Source organism: Poecilia mexicana, unplaced genomic scaffold (genome assembly GCF_051168715.1).
Source record: "Poecilia mexicana isolate PSO_F unplaced genomic scaffold, ASM5116871v1 scaffold_9, whole genome shotgun sequence".
NCBI classification, from domain to species: Eukaryota; Metazoa; Chordata; class Actinopteri; order Cyprinodontiformes; family Poeciliidae; genus Poecilia; species Poecilia mexicana.
Window position 1 is genome coordinate 23,018,362 of NW_028263378.1, and position 16,030 is coordinate 23,034,391.

The 16,030-nt window shown below is 39.4% G+C and overlaps 4 protein-coding genes across 4 annotated transcripts; all 4 read right to left on the reverse strand.

Moving 5' to 3' along the window:
- Positions 1 to 61: 61 nt before the first annotated feature.
- Positions 62 to 4,048, reverse strand: carnmt1 (carnosine N-methyltransferase 1). Its single transcript, XM_015013318.2, has 8 exons — positions 3,859 to 4,048; positions 3,473 to 3,668; positions 2,804 to 2,970; positions 2,511 to 2,651; positions 2,117 to 2,295; positions 1,798 to 1,911; positions 1,195 to 1,298; positions 62 to 1,106 (listed from the first exon to the last, which is right to left on the reverse strand). Exons 1-8 carry the CDS (start codon positions 3,993 to 3,995, stop codon positions 906 to 908), a joined length of 1,239 nt encoding a protein of 412 aa, XP_014868804.2. The 5' UTR covers positions 3,996 to 4,048; the 3' UTR covers positions 62 to 905.
- A 962-nt stretch (positions 4,049 to 5,010) lies between these two features.
- Positions 5,011 to 7,184, reverse strand: LOC148157719 (serine protease inhibitor A3M-like). The gene is made up of 6 exons (XM_088009000.1): positions 7,134 to 7,184; positions 6,119 to 6,746; positions 5,960 to 6,030; positions 5,676 to 5,869; positions 5,446 to 5,593; positions 5,011 to 5,363 (listed from the first exon to the last, which is right to left on the reverse strand). Exons 2-6 carry the CDS (start codon positions 6,738 to 6,740, stop codon positions 5,169 to 5,171), a joined length of 1,230 nt encoding a protein of 409 aa, XP_087865126.1. The 5' UTR covers positions 6,741 to 6,746; positions 7,134 to 7,184; the 3' UTR covers positions 5,011 to 5,168.
- Positions 7,185 to 7,914: 730 nt separating this feature from the next.
- Positions 7,915 to 10,199, reverse strand: LOC106933824 (serine protease inhibitor A3K-like). Its single transcript, XM_015013320.2, has 6 exons — positions 10,089 to 10,199; positions 8,899 to 9,526; positions 8,746 to 8,816; positions 8,475 to 8,668; positions 8,235 to 8,382; positions 7,915 to 8,150 (listed from the first exon to the last, which is right to left on the reverse strand). Exons 2-6 carry the CDS (start codon positions 9,515 to 9,517, stop codon positions 7,965 to 7,967), a joined length of 1,218 nt encoding a protein of 405 aa, XP_014868806.2. The 5' UTR covers positions 9,518 to 9,526; positions 10,089 to 10,199; the 3' UTR covers positions 7,915 to 7,964.
- Positions 10,200 to 11,975: 1,776 nt separating this feature from the next.
- LOC106933821 (dual specificity protein phosphatase 26-like) lies at positions 11,976 to 15,899 on the reverse strand. Its single transcript, XM_015013317.2, has 3 exons — positions 15,210 to 15,899; positions 13,909 to 14,120; positions 11,976 to 13,826 (listed from the first exon to the last, which is right to left on the reverse strand). The coding sequence occupies exons 1-3, from the start codon at positions 15,386 to 15,388 to the stop codon at positions 13,630 to 13,632; spliced, it is 588 nt and encodes a 195-aa protein (XP_014868803.2). The 5' UTR covers positions 15,389 to 15,899; the 3' UTR covers positions 11,976 to 13,629.
- Between the last annotated feature and the right edge of the window lie 131 nt (positions 15,900 to 16,030).

The window sequence follows — 16,030 nt, forward strand, 5'->3', positions numbered from 1 at the left end:
CGTGCCTTTTAACGAAGTTGAAAAAAAAGGCAGTAATAATTATAAAATCTTTTATAAAAGCTTTTTTTTTCTCTAAACGTTTGGCTTTATTTCAAAGAAAATGATAACTACACAGCTTAAACACTGAACGGTGACCGATGTAAATGCAGTTGATTTAAGTAAAAAATAAATAAATTACAAAATGTGTAATTCAATTCCAGAGGCACACGTGAATACGTACAAACTGTGGCAAGGGAAGGCAGTGAAGTAAAATAAGTTAAGAGTGAGACCTAATAGCCAAACAAAGTGAACGCCTTCTGGTTCGGAGTTCACAACAAATCAATAAAAACAAACACACTATTTGCGTCTGATAACTCAATTACTTATAACTTCATGATCAAAAAATGCTGTGATGACCCATTTTTTTAAAGCTGATATTGCAGTCCCACGAAGTTTGATACCACAAAGCAGTTACCAGTATCAAGGTTTTAAAAAGCTGGTTTCAAAAACTCCTAAAATTGTCAGTCATTTTACCGTTTAGCTCTCTCGCTCTCCCACTGCAGGTCAGCTGGCTGAAAGGAGGCCACTAGACTTCTCCAACTATTACAAGACACACACATTTAGCTGTTTAAAATAAATTAGATAGTGAGCTGCGTTTTTTTGTTTTGAGGTTTTGGTTCATTACGATTATTTAAAAACAAGGTTTCTTTCACTCAGTCTATCATTCTATTAAGGTCTCACGGCCCATGCCTGCTTAGCACAATCCAAATGTTCAGCTGTATTCAGATGCACGAGTTCACCAAAAAACCTCAATGTTGAAAGCACCTTTGAAGAGAGGCAATTTAAAAAGGCGTATTTAGGGAGAAAATGAAAACATGTCCACATTGCTTGTGTCTAGGTGGTTGAGCTTCTGCAGGAATTTTTTGTCACGTTAGCCTGTTGCTGCCCTCTCGCCTGGACGACTTAGCAGCAGGTGGACAATTTTGTTGTAAATCTTCTTCTTCTTCTTCTTGACCGTTAAAATGCAGTGTAGGTTTTCGAGCAACAAAGAAGACGCAGTCGTAAACGTATCTCAGCATAGAGCACTCGTTCTCAGTGTAGGTAGTCTGCATTGACTCCTTCTCCACCTGTGACAGAAATAAAACTGCTTTTCTACCACAATGATTGTCTTCAATGCAAACAAAATGCAATAACATTCATATAATGCAAATTTACCTCAAAGATGAAGCCATATTTTAGCATTGCTGTCCTGATGTCTTCATAGCTAAGTTCAATAGAGAGCTCGTTGGCTATATTTTCAAAGTGATAAAGCAGCGGACCTTAAAAATAAATGAAAATGACAGAGTCTTAAGTTAAAAAGCTCTTAAAAGCTTTAACACAGAAACCAAAAACAGAGAGATATGACAGAACACTAGTGTAGACTCCAAAAGTTGGTCCACTGTTTCTGAACAACCTTATTGTTTTAAAACGACACACTTGATATGTTTCTGTTGCAAACTATAGTCCTCTTTAGTCGATGCTGAAAATCTTCCAAGCAAGATTCAAGAGGTTTATTGTCATGTACAGAATAAAAACAGTGGCTCAGAGATAACAATGAATCTCTTACTTGGCTGTTTTTTGGGGGGTTTTTTGTATATGTATTATGTATCAGTGTTTCAGATCATTTTTCCACAATGATCTGAAATACTGATAAGATCATGTGTAAGATGAACAGTTGCTCATTCAAATTATGTCAGAAATGTGCTTATTAAATGTAAATTCTAGTGTTTTTGAATGTCTCTCGTACAGCTAAGTTTTCTTTTAACAAGGCAGACTCACCGAGATTGATCCATACGCCTCCAGGCTTAAGAATCTTCCAGATTGTGTCCACATATTCCAAGACATTATTAGCGGTGTCAATAAAGAAGCAGGTAGCCACACAGTTCCAGCACTCTGAGAGGAACACATGATGTCACAAGGTAATGTAAAGTACCACTTAGGCACATATTAACTTATTTTTTACTAAATTACAAAAAAAAAAAAAAAAAAAAAACACTTTTAACTGAGTCAGCTGAACTACATCTTGTACTGGAATAAGGTTCTAACCATTTAACATTTGACAACAAATCTGACGGAGTCCACGTCAGCTTTAGCATACCCAATTCACTGTAAACCTCCACAAAGTCCCCCGCTACCATGGAGAAGTCGGTGTTTAGCGGCAGACTCTGGGGGTTAACGTCGGGGAATCTGATTGGCCGTGTTTGGTCGGAAGACTTCTTGTTGTTGCTGAACTGGTGGATCCAGGGATACAGGGTCAGAGAATTCTCCTCCTCACATCTGAGCAGACACGTTCAAACTCGTAAGTAAAACGAGGATATAGCAGTAATCAGCGTTTCACTAAGTTAAATGATACAATTTTTTTCAGAACTTTTAAAAGGTCAAAGTTATTTAAATTTAAGACTTAGCTGAGAAAGGAAAAAAAGGAGTTACGATAAAATTACTTACTTAACTTTTATTTAAATGAACTTAAGTGGATGCATTCAATGTGTTACCTGTTGAGAACAAAGTTTGAGGAGAAAAGCATGAAGAAGCTCCATTCGTTGCCCTGGCATGAGTATCCCAGCCGAGCAATCTCCCAGGCAAGTCGACCAAGCCCAGCACCGGGGATCAGCACGCTCACCTTAGACACATCACTGATATAATAAAATGCACAAAAAGCACACATCACATAGAAAACACTGACATGTTTGTTCAAAATATGGTCTGTTAAAACCATCTTACAGTAGAGCTCATTTGCTGAAATCACATGCGTGTAGATGTAAAAGTGAGCAGATAAAATTCCTACTATTGGTCACTTGGGAAGAGCCTCTGGATCTCTTGAATGATTGGTTTGTAGCAGGAGTCCCTCTCAGCCTGGCCTGCTTCACTCCAGTCTCTGACAAACTGCTTTATGGTGGACTTCAGTTTGTCCATGTCAAATGTAGTGGATGGCCGTGCCTTTCTCGGATCCTCCTGACAAAATACAGGCAAAAGGACGGTACCAAATTTTAAGGGAAGAGCATATTGGATATATAACGAGTTCGATATGGACGATAAGCAGTATGTGTTTGTGCAAATTCAGAGTTAATATTTTCCAACACTCAACCTTCTCGAGTGAGGCTAAAGCATTCGCGATTCTCTGTTTGCTGCACTTTTGCACCTGTCGGTCACCATAGTTTAGAGCTTAATATCCACAATTACATGATCTACACAAGTCAAGTAATCAAAGAGAAAATTGTTAATCATTAATTAATTTAAACATTAACAATTACAAGTGTTGTATACTTGTTATTATACGAAACCTACCCGACATGTAAGCTACAAAAAATGTATGTATAATAAAATCTTTTGGCTGTTTGTGGAGCGGTCATCAGTGTATCTGTTCTATGCTGTTCTCTAAATTCGCCCACTCCACTGGGCAAGGTGTCACTCCGTGTTCCGCTGAAACATTGCAAACCCTAAATTTGGGACTTACTCTCTCTCCATACTCCACGTTCTCAAACATGTGAAGGCTATTGTGAACGACGGCGTCCAGAATCTCTTGGTTGTGTTCGGCGCACTGCCTAACCCGGGCCAGGTTGGATAAAACACCTGGCAGCACCCTTTGGTGCCTTTGTGACAGACTCCGAAACTGACGCTCAGCCCGCTTGACCTGCTCATGGACATGGAACCTGGTGCGGGGAAACCAAAAAACACGACAAAATGTTCATAAACTAAACTAAAGCAATGTGTTGTAGAAAGGTTGCTGTGTGGTTCCTCTGTCGTTCTCTTGTTAGCAAAACATCAACATTATTACGATATATCGGCACAAATGGCAGCTTCCTGTTTCGCCTTTTACATTGTGAAATATATCTATTGTACCTGTAAGACCTAAAAGCATCTATTATTCTCCAGAAATGTTGCCTTTCCAGCTTGGCCTCCTCCTCCGCGCTGTATTTCCTTCTTTCTTTCTGATAATATGCTCCACTGTCCGGGTCCGCTGCCCGTTGTTCCGCCATGTTTGAAACAGTTCGGCGGCCATCCAATCACTGCGCGACTACTTTCTACTTCGTGTGATTCTGTAAATCAACGTCTACATGACATGCTTCCGCCACCTACAGTCAGATGCCGGAACTGCAGATGGTAACTGAATTTAAAACGCTTTGCTACGACATTCATTCCACATTTTGTCATGTTCCAACCAAAAACTTCAACGTATTGCAATGGGCACTATGGGACAGACCAACACACGATACAATATAACTATATTGTTAAAGAAGAATGATACGCAGTTTTCTTTGTGTCTTATGAGTATAGAGACAGCTATTATAATAAAACCCAGAGCAACCAAATTGTCTTAAGACACCTCACTGGTAAAAATAAGTTCACTTATTTCTAAGTTCATTGCAATATAAATGGGCAAATTGTTGTCAAGAAGTTGCTGGGTTACATCATAAAACTATCCCAATATCTCAAAGAGCACTGTTTATTCCATCACACTAAAATGGAAAGAACAAGCTGGAATTTACCAATAAAGGGCTTTCCACATAAAGTGGCAGTAATAAGATCAGCAATATTTTTCCTGTACATTACATCCTTTTATTTTTTTATGAACACGGCCTCACTATGTAAACTTTTAAATAAAGCCAACTGGGAGTACACACATTTTAAAGATTCAGGAAAGCAATGGCAAGGAGTTTTGTTTGGGGAACTGAAACTTGACTGGATGTTAAGTCCTTCAAAATACTCTATAACTAATTTTAACATTTGCATTGTTTGAAAAATGTTTTGCAAGTACACACATTTTAAAGATTTAGTAAAGCAATGGCAAGGAGTTTTGTTTGGGGAATTGAAACTTGAATGGATGTCAAGTCCTTCAAAATACTCTATAACTAATTTTAACATTTACATTGTTTGAAAAATGTTTTGCTGTGCAAATCCAGGTAAACATACACTTTTGTGACCATTTTATTGAAAGCGGTCAATTATTTGGATTTCCTGGTTATTCTTATTTAAATTCTCAGAAATCAGATATTGTTCAACTTTGTCTTTTTTATTTATTAAGGAACTTCAAATACAAATGGGAGTCTTATTACATATAACTTGTGTATGCAATGAGAACAAGACACCACAGAAAGTCTTTTCTTTGTATTCAGTACTGACAAAACTGTCCTTAAACAAAAAGTCTTCTCTCAGATGTTTGGGTTGACAATCTTGCCCATAAAAAGCATGTTTCCTGTAGTTCGATCAGTGATGACCACCATGAAAGGACGGTTGAACTTCAGCTCTGGGACGTAGTGGAAAGACAGAGGTATAAAGCCTATACCGGTCGCTGCCGCAGCTGTGGCTCCGGTCTCATCTACGTCCAGCGTGGCTTGGTGCACAACCTTTACAGCACAATCAAAGCAGAGTGGGTCAAATGTCAACAGCATAAGCAAGGAAATGTTTTCGTATGCACCACTCTCTTACCTCAGACACAGCCAGTTTCTGTTCCTCTGTAATGCCGCCGAGGTCTGCACGATCCCCAAACATGTCTGCCATTCCCATTTCAGTCAGCACGTCCTTCAGCTTACAGGAGGTCTTGATGGAGAACTTGGGAACATAGATGATGTACGTCCTGAAAGAAGAACAGTTTTAAAGGACTCATCTACCGAGAGTTGACAGAAATCGAAGTGAAACCCCATGTAGCATCTCTTTACTTTGTCGTTAGCCACTTCAACCATTTGGTGACATGTGCAGGGCTTATATTGTTCTCCAGCATTGTCATATTTTCCGGTAACAGCAGCAGCATGGAGTAGGAGTTGTTGAAAGGCAGATGAAGAACCGATGTGTTGATAGCCTGGTCCCGATAAATATTAACATCTTTTTCCATTTCCATCATCTGAACTTGAACCTGGAAAATAAAAGTTTGAGTTTCTTAGTTGTAAATTGAACTCAAGATGACTCAGATCTGCTCTGCATGCTTGATTGTATGACTTTGAACCTCAGTGTTTTCATCCACTCTGAACACATCCTGCCTGGTATCTCGAGGATCAAAGGGAGTTTCCCATTTTCCTGTTTGAGCAGAAAGCAGATATCTTATAAATTACAACTCCACCAATTAAAATTCTCCACAATGAAAGAGAAAGAAGAGAACTTTTACCCTTGAAGTAGATGTAGCTAAGAAGATACATGACCGTGTCTGGATCCAGGCTTTCAACCAGCTTGTTTATCTTTCCATTAGTCTTATCCGAGACATACTGATTGATGGTATCTGCACTCTCTGTAGTTTTGGTGAAGTCAACACTGAAACCCTCAGCTGAAAAGGACTGCTTCAGAGCATCTAGGAACTCAGGCTTTGGCTTGAAGATGCTGCCAACAAACATAGCAGTGCCTTGCCTAATGTCCTGAGAGGTGTTTGCAAAGAACGTACGAAAGGCCTGGTTTACATCCGTCTGAACAAGCTGGGAGCTGTTGAAGCCCAGACCACGAAACAGCTGCTGATGGGTCTCACCTTGTGCCCCCACAGACAGAGCAGCCAAGGCAGTAGAGACACTAAGGGGGGAGAAGAAGATGTTTTTGCCTTGGGAGAAAGCATCCCCTGCTAACTTCCTGTAGAGACGGAAGGCAAACTCTTTGTTTGCTGAGGTCACCAGTGAGATTCTGTTGTTGGCATCGTCTGCAGCAGTGTCTTGGGCTTTCTCTCCATGCCCTATGTGATGATGGCTTCTTCCTACGCAAACCAATGCCGATAAGATCCAAAGGACAACTGGTGCAGACAACATGGTGAACTGAAACAAAGGGTCAAAAGTGATGTTTATTTTTGGGTTACACAATATTTGCTATTGCACATAAGCAAAGTGAAATCTCTAAACCCACTCATTTAGTTATACTGGTTGGAGTTTCATGATTTCTGAAGCTTATCTGCATTATGTCATACATATAGTTTCCTTGATTAAAGTGATTTTAATGTTTTGTATGCCAGATCTGGTTAAATGCCAATATTTTAATATGTTAACACATTCAAGACACTGATGACTACACAAATGTGGCAGTTTCCTGCAATTTCTTTGTAAATCTGGATTTTAAAAGGAATAGCACATTACAAAAATCCTCTAGTGTTCTGGACAAACATACCTTTTAAGATTAGCTTTTCAGTAAAAAACTGAAGCACTTACCCTTTACTGGCTGTTCAGTTTGTCCAACCTACTACAGGCTGGATGAAGACACAGCCTATTTATATCAATGAGTGGGTGAACTTTGATATTGTTTATTCTGTCCAGACTTTTGTTCTACATGAACTGTAGAAGTGAGTCAGTCACTGACCAATCATGGCCTCGGGTTTTACAAAGCTTAAAAAAAAAAAAAAAAACTCAAAAATGCAGCCGTCAACCGAAAACCTGAGTATATTTGTAGTTAAAACAGTTTACCGTCAATCCTTGCACTTCGTATAGAACAGGCTCATTGTTTTACAAGAAAATATACACCAAGCTTGAGACCTGATGTCCCATCTTAGAGAGGGGTAAACATACTTTTTTTTAATTAAAGTTATATTCTGCTTGTTTAATGTCATCCTATGAGCATAGGTTAAGTTTTATTTTGAACACATTTCAGAATTTAGAAGCAAACTTGCACGTACACAAGCATGATTGAGTGCGCCAAGACCCTCCCCTTGGCTCTGATTGGTTGACTGGGAGCAGTTAATTTCTGTGGAAAATATTTTTGGGACCCTTTAAACTGCAGAATTTTAGATTTAAACCTAGTCTGAATTTGTCAAAATGGATTTCCAAAACGTGTCAGTTTTACGCTTTGAAACCTTGAACCCCAGACGTAAATCCTTTAGTAGAGGAAAATAAAATCACCACTTCAAAGCAAGCAGTAGTCTACTGCTTTCTTTGAAGTTCATTTTAAGTCCCCCCCCTTCATTTGGAGCTCAAAATGTTCCATACAGCCATAGGAGACACTAGAAAAACTACCTCTTTTTATTCACAATGTAAAAACCAACTAACTTAGATGTTTGGATTTACAATCTTGCCCATAAAAAGTATGTTTTCTGCAGACACCTCAGTGATCATCACTATAAAAGGACGATTAAACTTCAATTCCGGGGCAATGAGAGAGAAAAGAGAGATGCCAACACCAGTGGCAGCAGCAGCCCCAGTCTCATCAACATCCAGCGTTGCTTGATGTACAACCTAATAGCACAAACAAAAAAACCAATAAAAAAAGTCAGAAACAGTTGACAGGGAAGAATGTTTTCTTCTGTTCCCATTACTTACCTCAGACACAACCAGTTTCTGTCCATCTGTAATGCCGCTGAGGTTTGCATGATTCTCAAACATGTCTGCCATTCCCATTTCATTCAGCACATCATTCAGCTTGTAGGAGGTCTTCATGTAGAACATGGGAACAGAGATCTTGTACTTCCTAAGTAAAAAAGAAAAAGAAAAAAAGGGGGGTAATTAACCACAGAGCTGAGTGCACAAGCAAATAGGTGCAACAACAAAACTTGTCCCAACCTTTGTTTCAGCTGTTTCAACCACCTGGTGATATGTGCAGGACTGATCTTGCTCTCCAGTGTCTCCATGGTGTCAGGTAGCAGCAGCAGCATGGAGTAAGAGTTGCTGAAGGGCAGATGGAGGACTGATGTAGCAATGGCCTTGTCATAATAAGTGTCCACATCAGCTTTCATCCTCATCATTGGGACTGGAACCTGAAAGAGACGTTTAGTTGGTCAACTCGAGACTGAAGAGTGCATCTTTCAGCTGCTCTGTGTGCTAGTCATTAGACCTCAACGGTTTCCGTCACTCTGAACAAATCTAGCGTAGTCAGCTTTGGATCAAATGGAGTTGCCCAGATTCCTGTTTGAACAGACATGGTTACATGCAGGGTAAAGAACAAAAGTCAAAAATGAAAACTCTGAATCTGCTACAAGACATTTACCTTTGAAATAGACATAGGTCAGGAGATACAGGACTGTGCTTGGGTCCAGGTTTTCTACTAAGCGAGTTATTTTTCCACTGGTCATTCTGGATACACACTGATTGATGGTATTGACGCCCTCTATAGGGTTACTGAAGTCAACCTTGAACCCCTCAGTAAAATACCACTGCTTCAGGACATGCAGGAAGTCAGGCTTTGGTGTGAACAGGCTGTCAACAAACACAGCGGTGCCTTGGCTGATCTTAGACGCCATACTTCTAATGATTTTCAGAAACGCATTATTTACATCCGACTGAGTTAGCTGGGAGCTGTTGAAGCCCAGAGTACAAAACAGCTGCTGATGGGTCTCTCCTCGAGCCCCCACAGACAGAGCAGCCAAGGCGGCAGAGACACTAACTGGGGAGAAGAAGATGTTTTGGCCTTTAGAGGAAGCATGAGCTACCAACTTCCTGTAGAGATTGAAGGCAAACTCTTTGTTTGCTGAGGTCACCAGTGAGAGTTTGTCATCACTGCTGTCTGCAGAGAGGTCTGTGGCTTGTTTAGCTTGCTCTATGGGTTGATGGCCTCTTGCTGCACAGACCACTGATAAGAAGAACCAGAGAACCACAGTTGTGGGCATCGTGGTGATCTGAAACAGATGGTCAAAACTGCAGTTATTCGAGTTTACATGCTATTTGCCAGTAAATGAGGTCAAGTTTCCATTTTGTTTCTTCACCTACGGGAGGCTTCAGTGTCCTCCTTTTGTCTAATCATAGACATCCGATTTAAAGATGGTGGGTTCTACATGTCCCAACTACATAGATGTTTCAAACAGGTCAAGTTAAATGGAAAAAAATAGCTAAGATGAACTTTCAAGCAGGTTCTTTGCTAAATTGTTGTTTGACTGAAAACTCTCACCACAGCTGTTCATTTTATGGACAGAGGACAGCATACATGCCATTTAGGAGTAATGACATCTCTCACATGCGCTGCACCAATCAACGAATACTGATTATAGGAAACTGAGCTTGAAAAGAAGTGACACAAAATCTAAGCAACGGGTCTTTTTTTTAAAAAACTCACAATTCAGATTTTTTTTCTTTATGACATATACAACCTGAAAGTTTTACACATTTAACTTGGAAACAGAAAAGAAAATTAAACAGCATTCATCTTTTTTCATGCCACACAATCATTAAACCAATACTTACAAGTTTTAGCTCTGAATAACAGATATAATAGCAGCTGGACTTGTTTCCCTGCAGAAAGCTGGGCTGTAGTTCAGCAATGTCAAAATGGCTGCATTCTCTTTTCTGAGCATGCTCATTAGCTACAGGGCGTGTGCAACAATCTCTCTTTACTGAATGCCACCCTCATTGCTCAAAGCTGATGAACATTTAATAATCAACCGCTTTTCTCTGTTTTACTGATACTCTGTTTTGCAGTCAGTAAGGGAAAGGCACCTTCTCTAAAACTGATGTAGTTTTGCCAGGAACTACTTAGTTTTGTTACTTTACACCTGAGATACCCAACTCCAGTCCTCAAGGGCTACCAAAGTGAAACATCTGAACGAATATCTTCACCAATACCTGAGTATATTTAATGGCTTGTGACCAGAACTTTGCAAAGCTGGAAGACTGCTAATTTGAAAATTCAAGCATTAATTTAGGTTTGTTGGAACACATACATCTAAAAGCTGGGGGGTAGGAGGAAGATTCTTTCTCCGTAACTCCAAAGTCAGGAAATGAACTGGTTTTGTGATAGTTGAGCTTGTTCTTGATACTTTTGTTCTTTCTTTATTGTCATAGTTTTATGATCTCAGAAGAGCTTCCTGTTTAGTATGATGAGTTGTCAGAGGAAGTCTCAGCTATATTTGAGCCACAGCTTGGTTGTCTTTCAATGATATTAAAAAGCTGGGGTATATCTGCTGGGCCCCATACTACAAATAACATCCAACATTTGAGCGTTTTTTAGGCCCCTTACTCAACAGCAACTTGTCATGAAAGAGGAAGGATAGGGATAGATACTCAAACAGGTCGAGACCAGGACCCAAATCCAAGACAACCTCTACGATAACCACAACCTCTGTCCATTAAGTGCCCGGTCCACTAGTGAGTCACCCAGTGCTTTAAGAGATAAGAGCCAATCTGGATGTGTAAAATCAGTGTAGATGATCAATCACAACAAAGCAGGAAGAGATTTTGCTATGAAAAGAAAATAAATCGTTAGCCTCACAAGCACAACAACATCTCAGGATGTATCTCACATGTGGCACCCACTTATCCACTTATTGTGGTGGAGGGATTAAGTCTCTGATCAGCAGCCATGTTGTGAAGGGCTTCATGTCCCTGGTAGAGTCACCCATGACAAACTGGTCCTAGGTAAACGGACAGAGGAGCCTAAAGACCCCTTACGAGTTACATTCATGGAAACTGTTCTCTTGCCAGGACACGTCACCGGGACCCCACTCCAGAACCAAACCTGGAGGTCAGGCACTGTGATGGCCAGACCTTCACCCATAGGTGAGACATGGGTCCCTCTTCCCATGGGTTCACTAGTGGTAGATGAGAGGGTTTGTGTGCAGTGTGGGAAAGGCAGTGCCTGAAAGCAGGGGCTTCTGAGCCAACCCTCAGCTACAGAAACGTCCATTCTTATGGGGGAAGGAGACTGAACTGGCCTGTCAGAGTTAAACTGGTGTTGGAGTTCATTCATTTTTGACTCTGTGCTCCACCAGGTCCGTTTCAGGACCCAACCAGAACCCCTGAGTATAAATTAAGTGCTGGGGCCACAATTAGTTCACCTTATGCATATAACCAAATGAGGCAAAGATTGTAGTGCCAGGCAAAGATTTGTATGCCTGGCATCAGTCATACAAAAACATGTTTGTGTACACTGTGGTGTGTCAGCAGATTAAAAAGGAGGTTAAAGGACAGAGGAAAAGATGGAATCTATAACACATAGCTCTGAATCCAGTTAAGTTTTAAAGAAGCCAATAAAAATCTTTAGTTTGTCCTTTGTAAAAAATTAATTAGTACATTCTTTGAAATGTGTTTTATTTGCGGCACAAAGTGTTCCATTCATAAAGACAGCAGAAAGACTTCACTTTGAAATTTTATTTAGTCAGAACATCAGATGTTTGGGTTTACAATTCTACCCATAAATAGGACGTTTTCTGCAGAGCGCTCAGCAGCTTGTGTTGTAGGAGTGTTGCTCTTGAGGACTGGAACTGGACTGCCCTGCAAAAATGGATTTTTGTAGATCATAGACCTCCAGGGGTTTTCACAAAGGGATTAGGCTCATTTCTGGATTATTTTATATGTGTATGATTTTTAACCAGAAGACAAAAAGCTGGATTAAAAACCAAAACATTTAAGGTAACTTTGCATTTTGCCATTGCTCAATTGTCAGATTTTCTTTGCTGCATAAGTCCAAACCAAGATAAATGATTTGAGATGGAAAATGGAGATGGAAGCTGGCCGTGAACAAAAAGCTAATTTGTACCATTGCTCTTATCAGTATTGCAATCACATTATTAACAAAGTATTCATCTTATATTTTGTCACTAAACTTTCTTGCATCCAAAATTGCAATTCCATCCAGCAGGTGGCAATATTGTCAAGGAATAACTTCAATTTGAGTGCGAAAATAAATGTCCTTACAAGATTTAATTTGGAGAGCATCATGTGCCAATACATCCTTAATTAAATGTAAAAACTTAACTAGCTCAAGAACAAGTTAAGTTTCCAACATGACTAACATTTGTACCATTTTATAAAAGTTTAAGGTGCTATAGAGGCTTGTCATGAAGTGGTTCAATGGTTGTGATACAGAAATAGTCACTGAAAATGACATTTTATACTCTATGTAGATAAATATTTGAAGACCCTAGCATACAAAATCCCCACAGTAAAAATACAATCCACTTAATAAAAAAAACTGTTCTGGACATTAATACTGTGTGGGTTAAGAAAAGATATTTTGTTCATGGACAACCAAGACCACTAAATCACCAGCCAATGACAGAGTGGCTTCATTTCTGATCAAGCTTTCTTTCCTAATAAAATATTTAATATTGTGCAATTATTTCGACCAGTACCGTTAAAAAAATAAAACTATTAGAATTTAATTCCATTAAAAAACTTTTGAATTTTTCTTATCACTCATCTACCAGACATCTACCCTAAGTTGCCTCAAATTGCTCTCTTGTCAGTATAGGTTTTATGAATAAAAACATTAATGTTGGACAAATTAATTGGTTTTATTAATTCAGCCACAAAGGTTAAATATTTGCACCTCTTGAAGTACAACAAATTTTCCTTTAATTTGAAGATAATATTGGCATATAAAGATTTTTTTAACCTATTTTAGAAATACATATTACTTGTATCCATTTCTAAAATGGATACAAATAGTATAAATTGTATTCCAGAAAATATTTAGAGACTAGATCAGCCAACGCATTCACCTTCTGATCAAATATTGACTGTGTGTCTTTATGTTACATATATGGTTTGTTACATATTACTTAAAAAGTCTTCATGAGTTTTCACATTGGGATTTTAGAGCATTTTGGATGTGTTCAAGTCAAAAAATATATTTTTTTTTTAATTCGAAGACGTCAAACCATAGACAATGAAAAAAACTAAAGTTTTTAGCATCTCGTCCTTGCACACATCAAGTCCAGACCAGAAGAAATTAACTGATTTCAGATGCTGGAGCTTGAACGTTCTTGAGATCTTGGTCTCTGGTGGTTTAATGATGTTTGCCAAAGAGCTGCCCGTCCAGTTTAATGAGCTGTCGGAGGAAACCTCTGTTTGGGATCACACCCCGATTGTCTTTCACAGCACAAATAGCCTCCACAAGAGAGAGCTTCTGCTTCAGCATCAGGTAAGCCAGCACCAGGGTGGCAGAGCGACTGACTCCCACGTGACAATGCACCAGAACTTTCCCTGAGAATCAAAGAAAGATGTGAAATTTAGTCAACTTCTTCTGAAAGTGGCGGTAATGGTTTGCAAGTGGTTGCCGTTTTACCTCCTGTGTTTAGTCCTCTGTGGATGAAGTCTGCTGCCTCCTGAAAGTTGATGCTCATGTCATAGTTGCAGGAGTCGTGTGCCTCGATGCCCATGTAGGTGATCTTCATTTGCTCGTACGCGGTTGGTTGTCCCTTTCTTTTACTGAGAGCTGCATTCAGGACATGAGTGAAGCGATGCCTGGACAGATCCGCAAAGTTTTCTGCACAGTGTCTGGAAAAAAAACAAAAACAACATATTAAATTTAAGGACAACAAACCAAATATACCCCTGTGAATTTTTTGTTTTATTATTTAAATTTCAAACAGACAAGTAAAAAAATAAAAAATTTCAAGAAGGTGGATTTCTTTATGATTTCCTGCCTCTCTCAACAACAACCATCAAATTCAAATTATGTGTTTATGCACACAATTATGCCCAATAACAGTGATTCTGAAAGGAACCCAGCCAGAAGAAATGAAAAACTAAACATTACAAATCACTTTCTTCTTGGCAATCGATGGTGATGGTGGCAGCATTATGCTGTGGGAATACTAGTAGACAGAGCTAAATCCAGGTCAGTACTGGGGCTAAAACCTGTTGGAGGCAGCAGAAGAGTTGAGACTGAGTGAACGCTCAACTTCCAGCAGGATGCAAAAAACTCCTAAACATACAGACGGAGATATAATGGAAGGGTTTAGATCACACCGTATTCATGTGTTAGAATGGCCTAGTCAAAGTAAAGACCTAACTGAGAATCTAACTTATTTAAAGATGCTCTGGATTTAATCTGATTTAGAGCCATTTTGCTTGGATAAAACTTTTAGTCTGTATATGTGGAAAGATGGTAGAGGTATTAGAGAATAATTTTGCATGTTGCATGAAATGGAGAGCAAACCAAAAAAAAAAACCCAAAAAAATCTAATAAATTCAAAACAGAAGTAGTTTTCTGACATGACCTTCCACCAAAAAGAATATGCAAAGTATTTTTAAAGTTATTTTCAATGAAACATGAATTAAGCATGCAACATAGTGACTGACTGAAATGTAGACCATCTAAGGCACGCATAAGGAAAATAGCCTGGAGCTGCGGTATGCCTTCGTGGCCTGGTGTCAGCGGAAACTCTCACATGCCGCAGCTGGAGTCGGTGTAAGTATCCAGCGGGAAAGGCAGCTCGACAACTCTTATGTTACCCTTTTCGTTTTTTAAAAAACTGATTTACGAGCCGTTTCCGTTTCACACGCACGCTTGATTCAAACTGAGCTCAAAGCAAGCGAACATTCCCCCCCTACCCCAACAAGAGGAAAAAACGAGATTCTTACTGGTCCCCGATGTAAAGCCTCGGCCACACTTCATCAGCATGGCTGATGATGGCTTTGCCTGTGAACAGCAGTCTTTCTAACTCAAACACTGCCAAACCAGGCGAGCTCAGATCGATTTCCACTTTCCGACGTGGTCGTTCATCATTCCAGGAAGCGGGAAGCTTGGATGAGTAGGACATCGCTTCTTCCTTTCACAAGACGGCTGGACTTCAGATGTGGAAAAGTGACCCTTTCTTTTCTGTTTATAAACTACTTAATTGAACTGACTGGGGGGGAAAAAAAAAAAAAAAAAGACATCACAAAAGCTTAATATCACTGATATTTAACAACTCCATAGAAATCCTCAGCAGCCTGTCAAACACACCAGAGTGAATACCACAGGTGACACTGGTCTCGAGCTTCTTCTCCTCTGATTTACTCACCATGAATATGTTCGAGTGTTGTCAGGACATTTGACCCTTGCATTAAATCTAGGCTGCATGCCTTCAGGGCTCTGCGTTATGCTTTTGAATTAAAATAGCAGTCTATTTAAAGATGTGAAAGCTGGCTAGAAGAGTGTTGCCCCAGGGCAAGTTTCCACTTGATGGAAGGACAATTCTTTTCTTTTATATCAGACCGAATAATTGCTTTCAGGAATGAGAAAAATAAATGTAGCTCATAGAAGATGTTTAACTGTAATAAAAGTCAATACAAAACAGTGAAGAACATAAAAAGAAGGGGAAAAAAACAAGTGAAATTTACTGAATCGTAATCAAGAAAAGACTCCCATCTTTTGTTGGGAATGTGCATCACAACCAAAACTAACAAAAATAAACACAATG

Bases quoted from the DNA above. Each gene is read 5' to 3' on its own strand.
- carnmt1 (XM_015013318.2), bottom strand. From the start codon at position 3,995: ATGGCGGAACAACGGGCAGCGGACCCGGACAGTGGAGCATATTATCAG. The intron at 3,669-3,858 runs GTACAATAGATA...TCCCCGCACCAG, and splicing joins GATGCTTTTAGGTCTTACAG to GTTCCATGTCCATGAGCAGG. The intron at 1,107-1,194 runs GTAAATTTGCAT...TTTCTGTCACAG, and splicing joins AATATGGCTTCATCTTTGAG to GTGGAGAAGGAGTCAATGCA.
- LOC148157719 (XM_088009000.1), bottom strand. From the start codon at position 6,740: ATGTTGTCTGCACCAGTTGTCCTTTGGATCTTATCGGCATTGGTTTGC. The intron at 5,870-5,959 runs GTTCAAAGTCAT...TTTATTTTCCAG, and splicing joins GAGTGGATGAAAACACTGAG to GTTCAAGTTCAGATGATGGA. The intron at 5,364-5,445 runs GTAAGAGAGTGG...TGTGCTGTAAAG, and splicing joins AGAAACTGGCTGTGTCTGAG to GTTGTGCACCAAGCCACGCT.
- LOC106933824 (XM_015013320.2), bottom strand. From the start codon at position 9,517: ATGCCCACAACTGTGGTTCTCTGGTTCTTCTTATCAGTGGTCTGTGCA. The intron at 8,817-8,898 runs GTAAATGTCTTG...CTGTTCAAACAG, and splicing joins GACCTATGTCTATTTCAAAG to GAATCTGGGCAACTCCATTT. The intron at 8,669-8,745 runs GTCTAATGACTA...CGTCTCTTTCAG, and splicing joins GAGTGACGGAAACCGTTGAG to GTTCCAGTCCCAATGATGAG.
- LOC106933821 (XM_015013317.2), bottom strand. From the start codon at position 15,388: ATGTCCTACTCATCCAAGCTTCCCGCTTCCTGGAATGATGAACGACCA. The intron at 14,121-15,209 runs GTAAGAATCTCG...TTTTTTTTCCAG, and splicing joins AGGCTTTACATCGGGGACCA to ACACTGTGCAGAAAACTTTG. The intron at 13,827-13,908 runs GTAAAACGGCAA...TTTGATTCTCAG, and splicing joins CAGAGGACTAAACACAGGAG to GGAAAGTTCTGGTGCATTGT.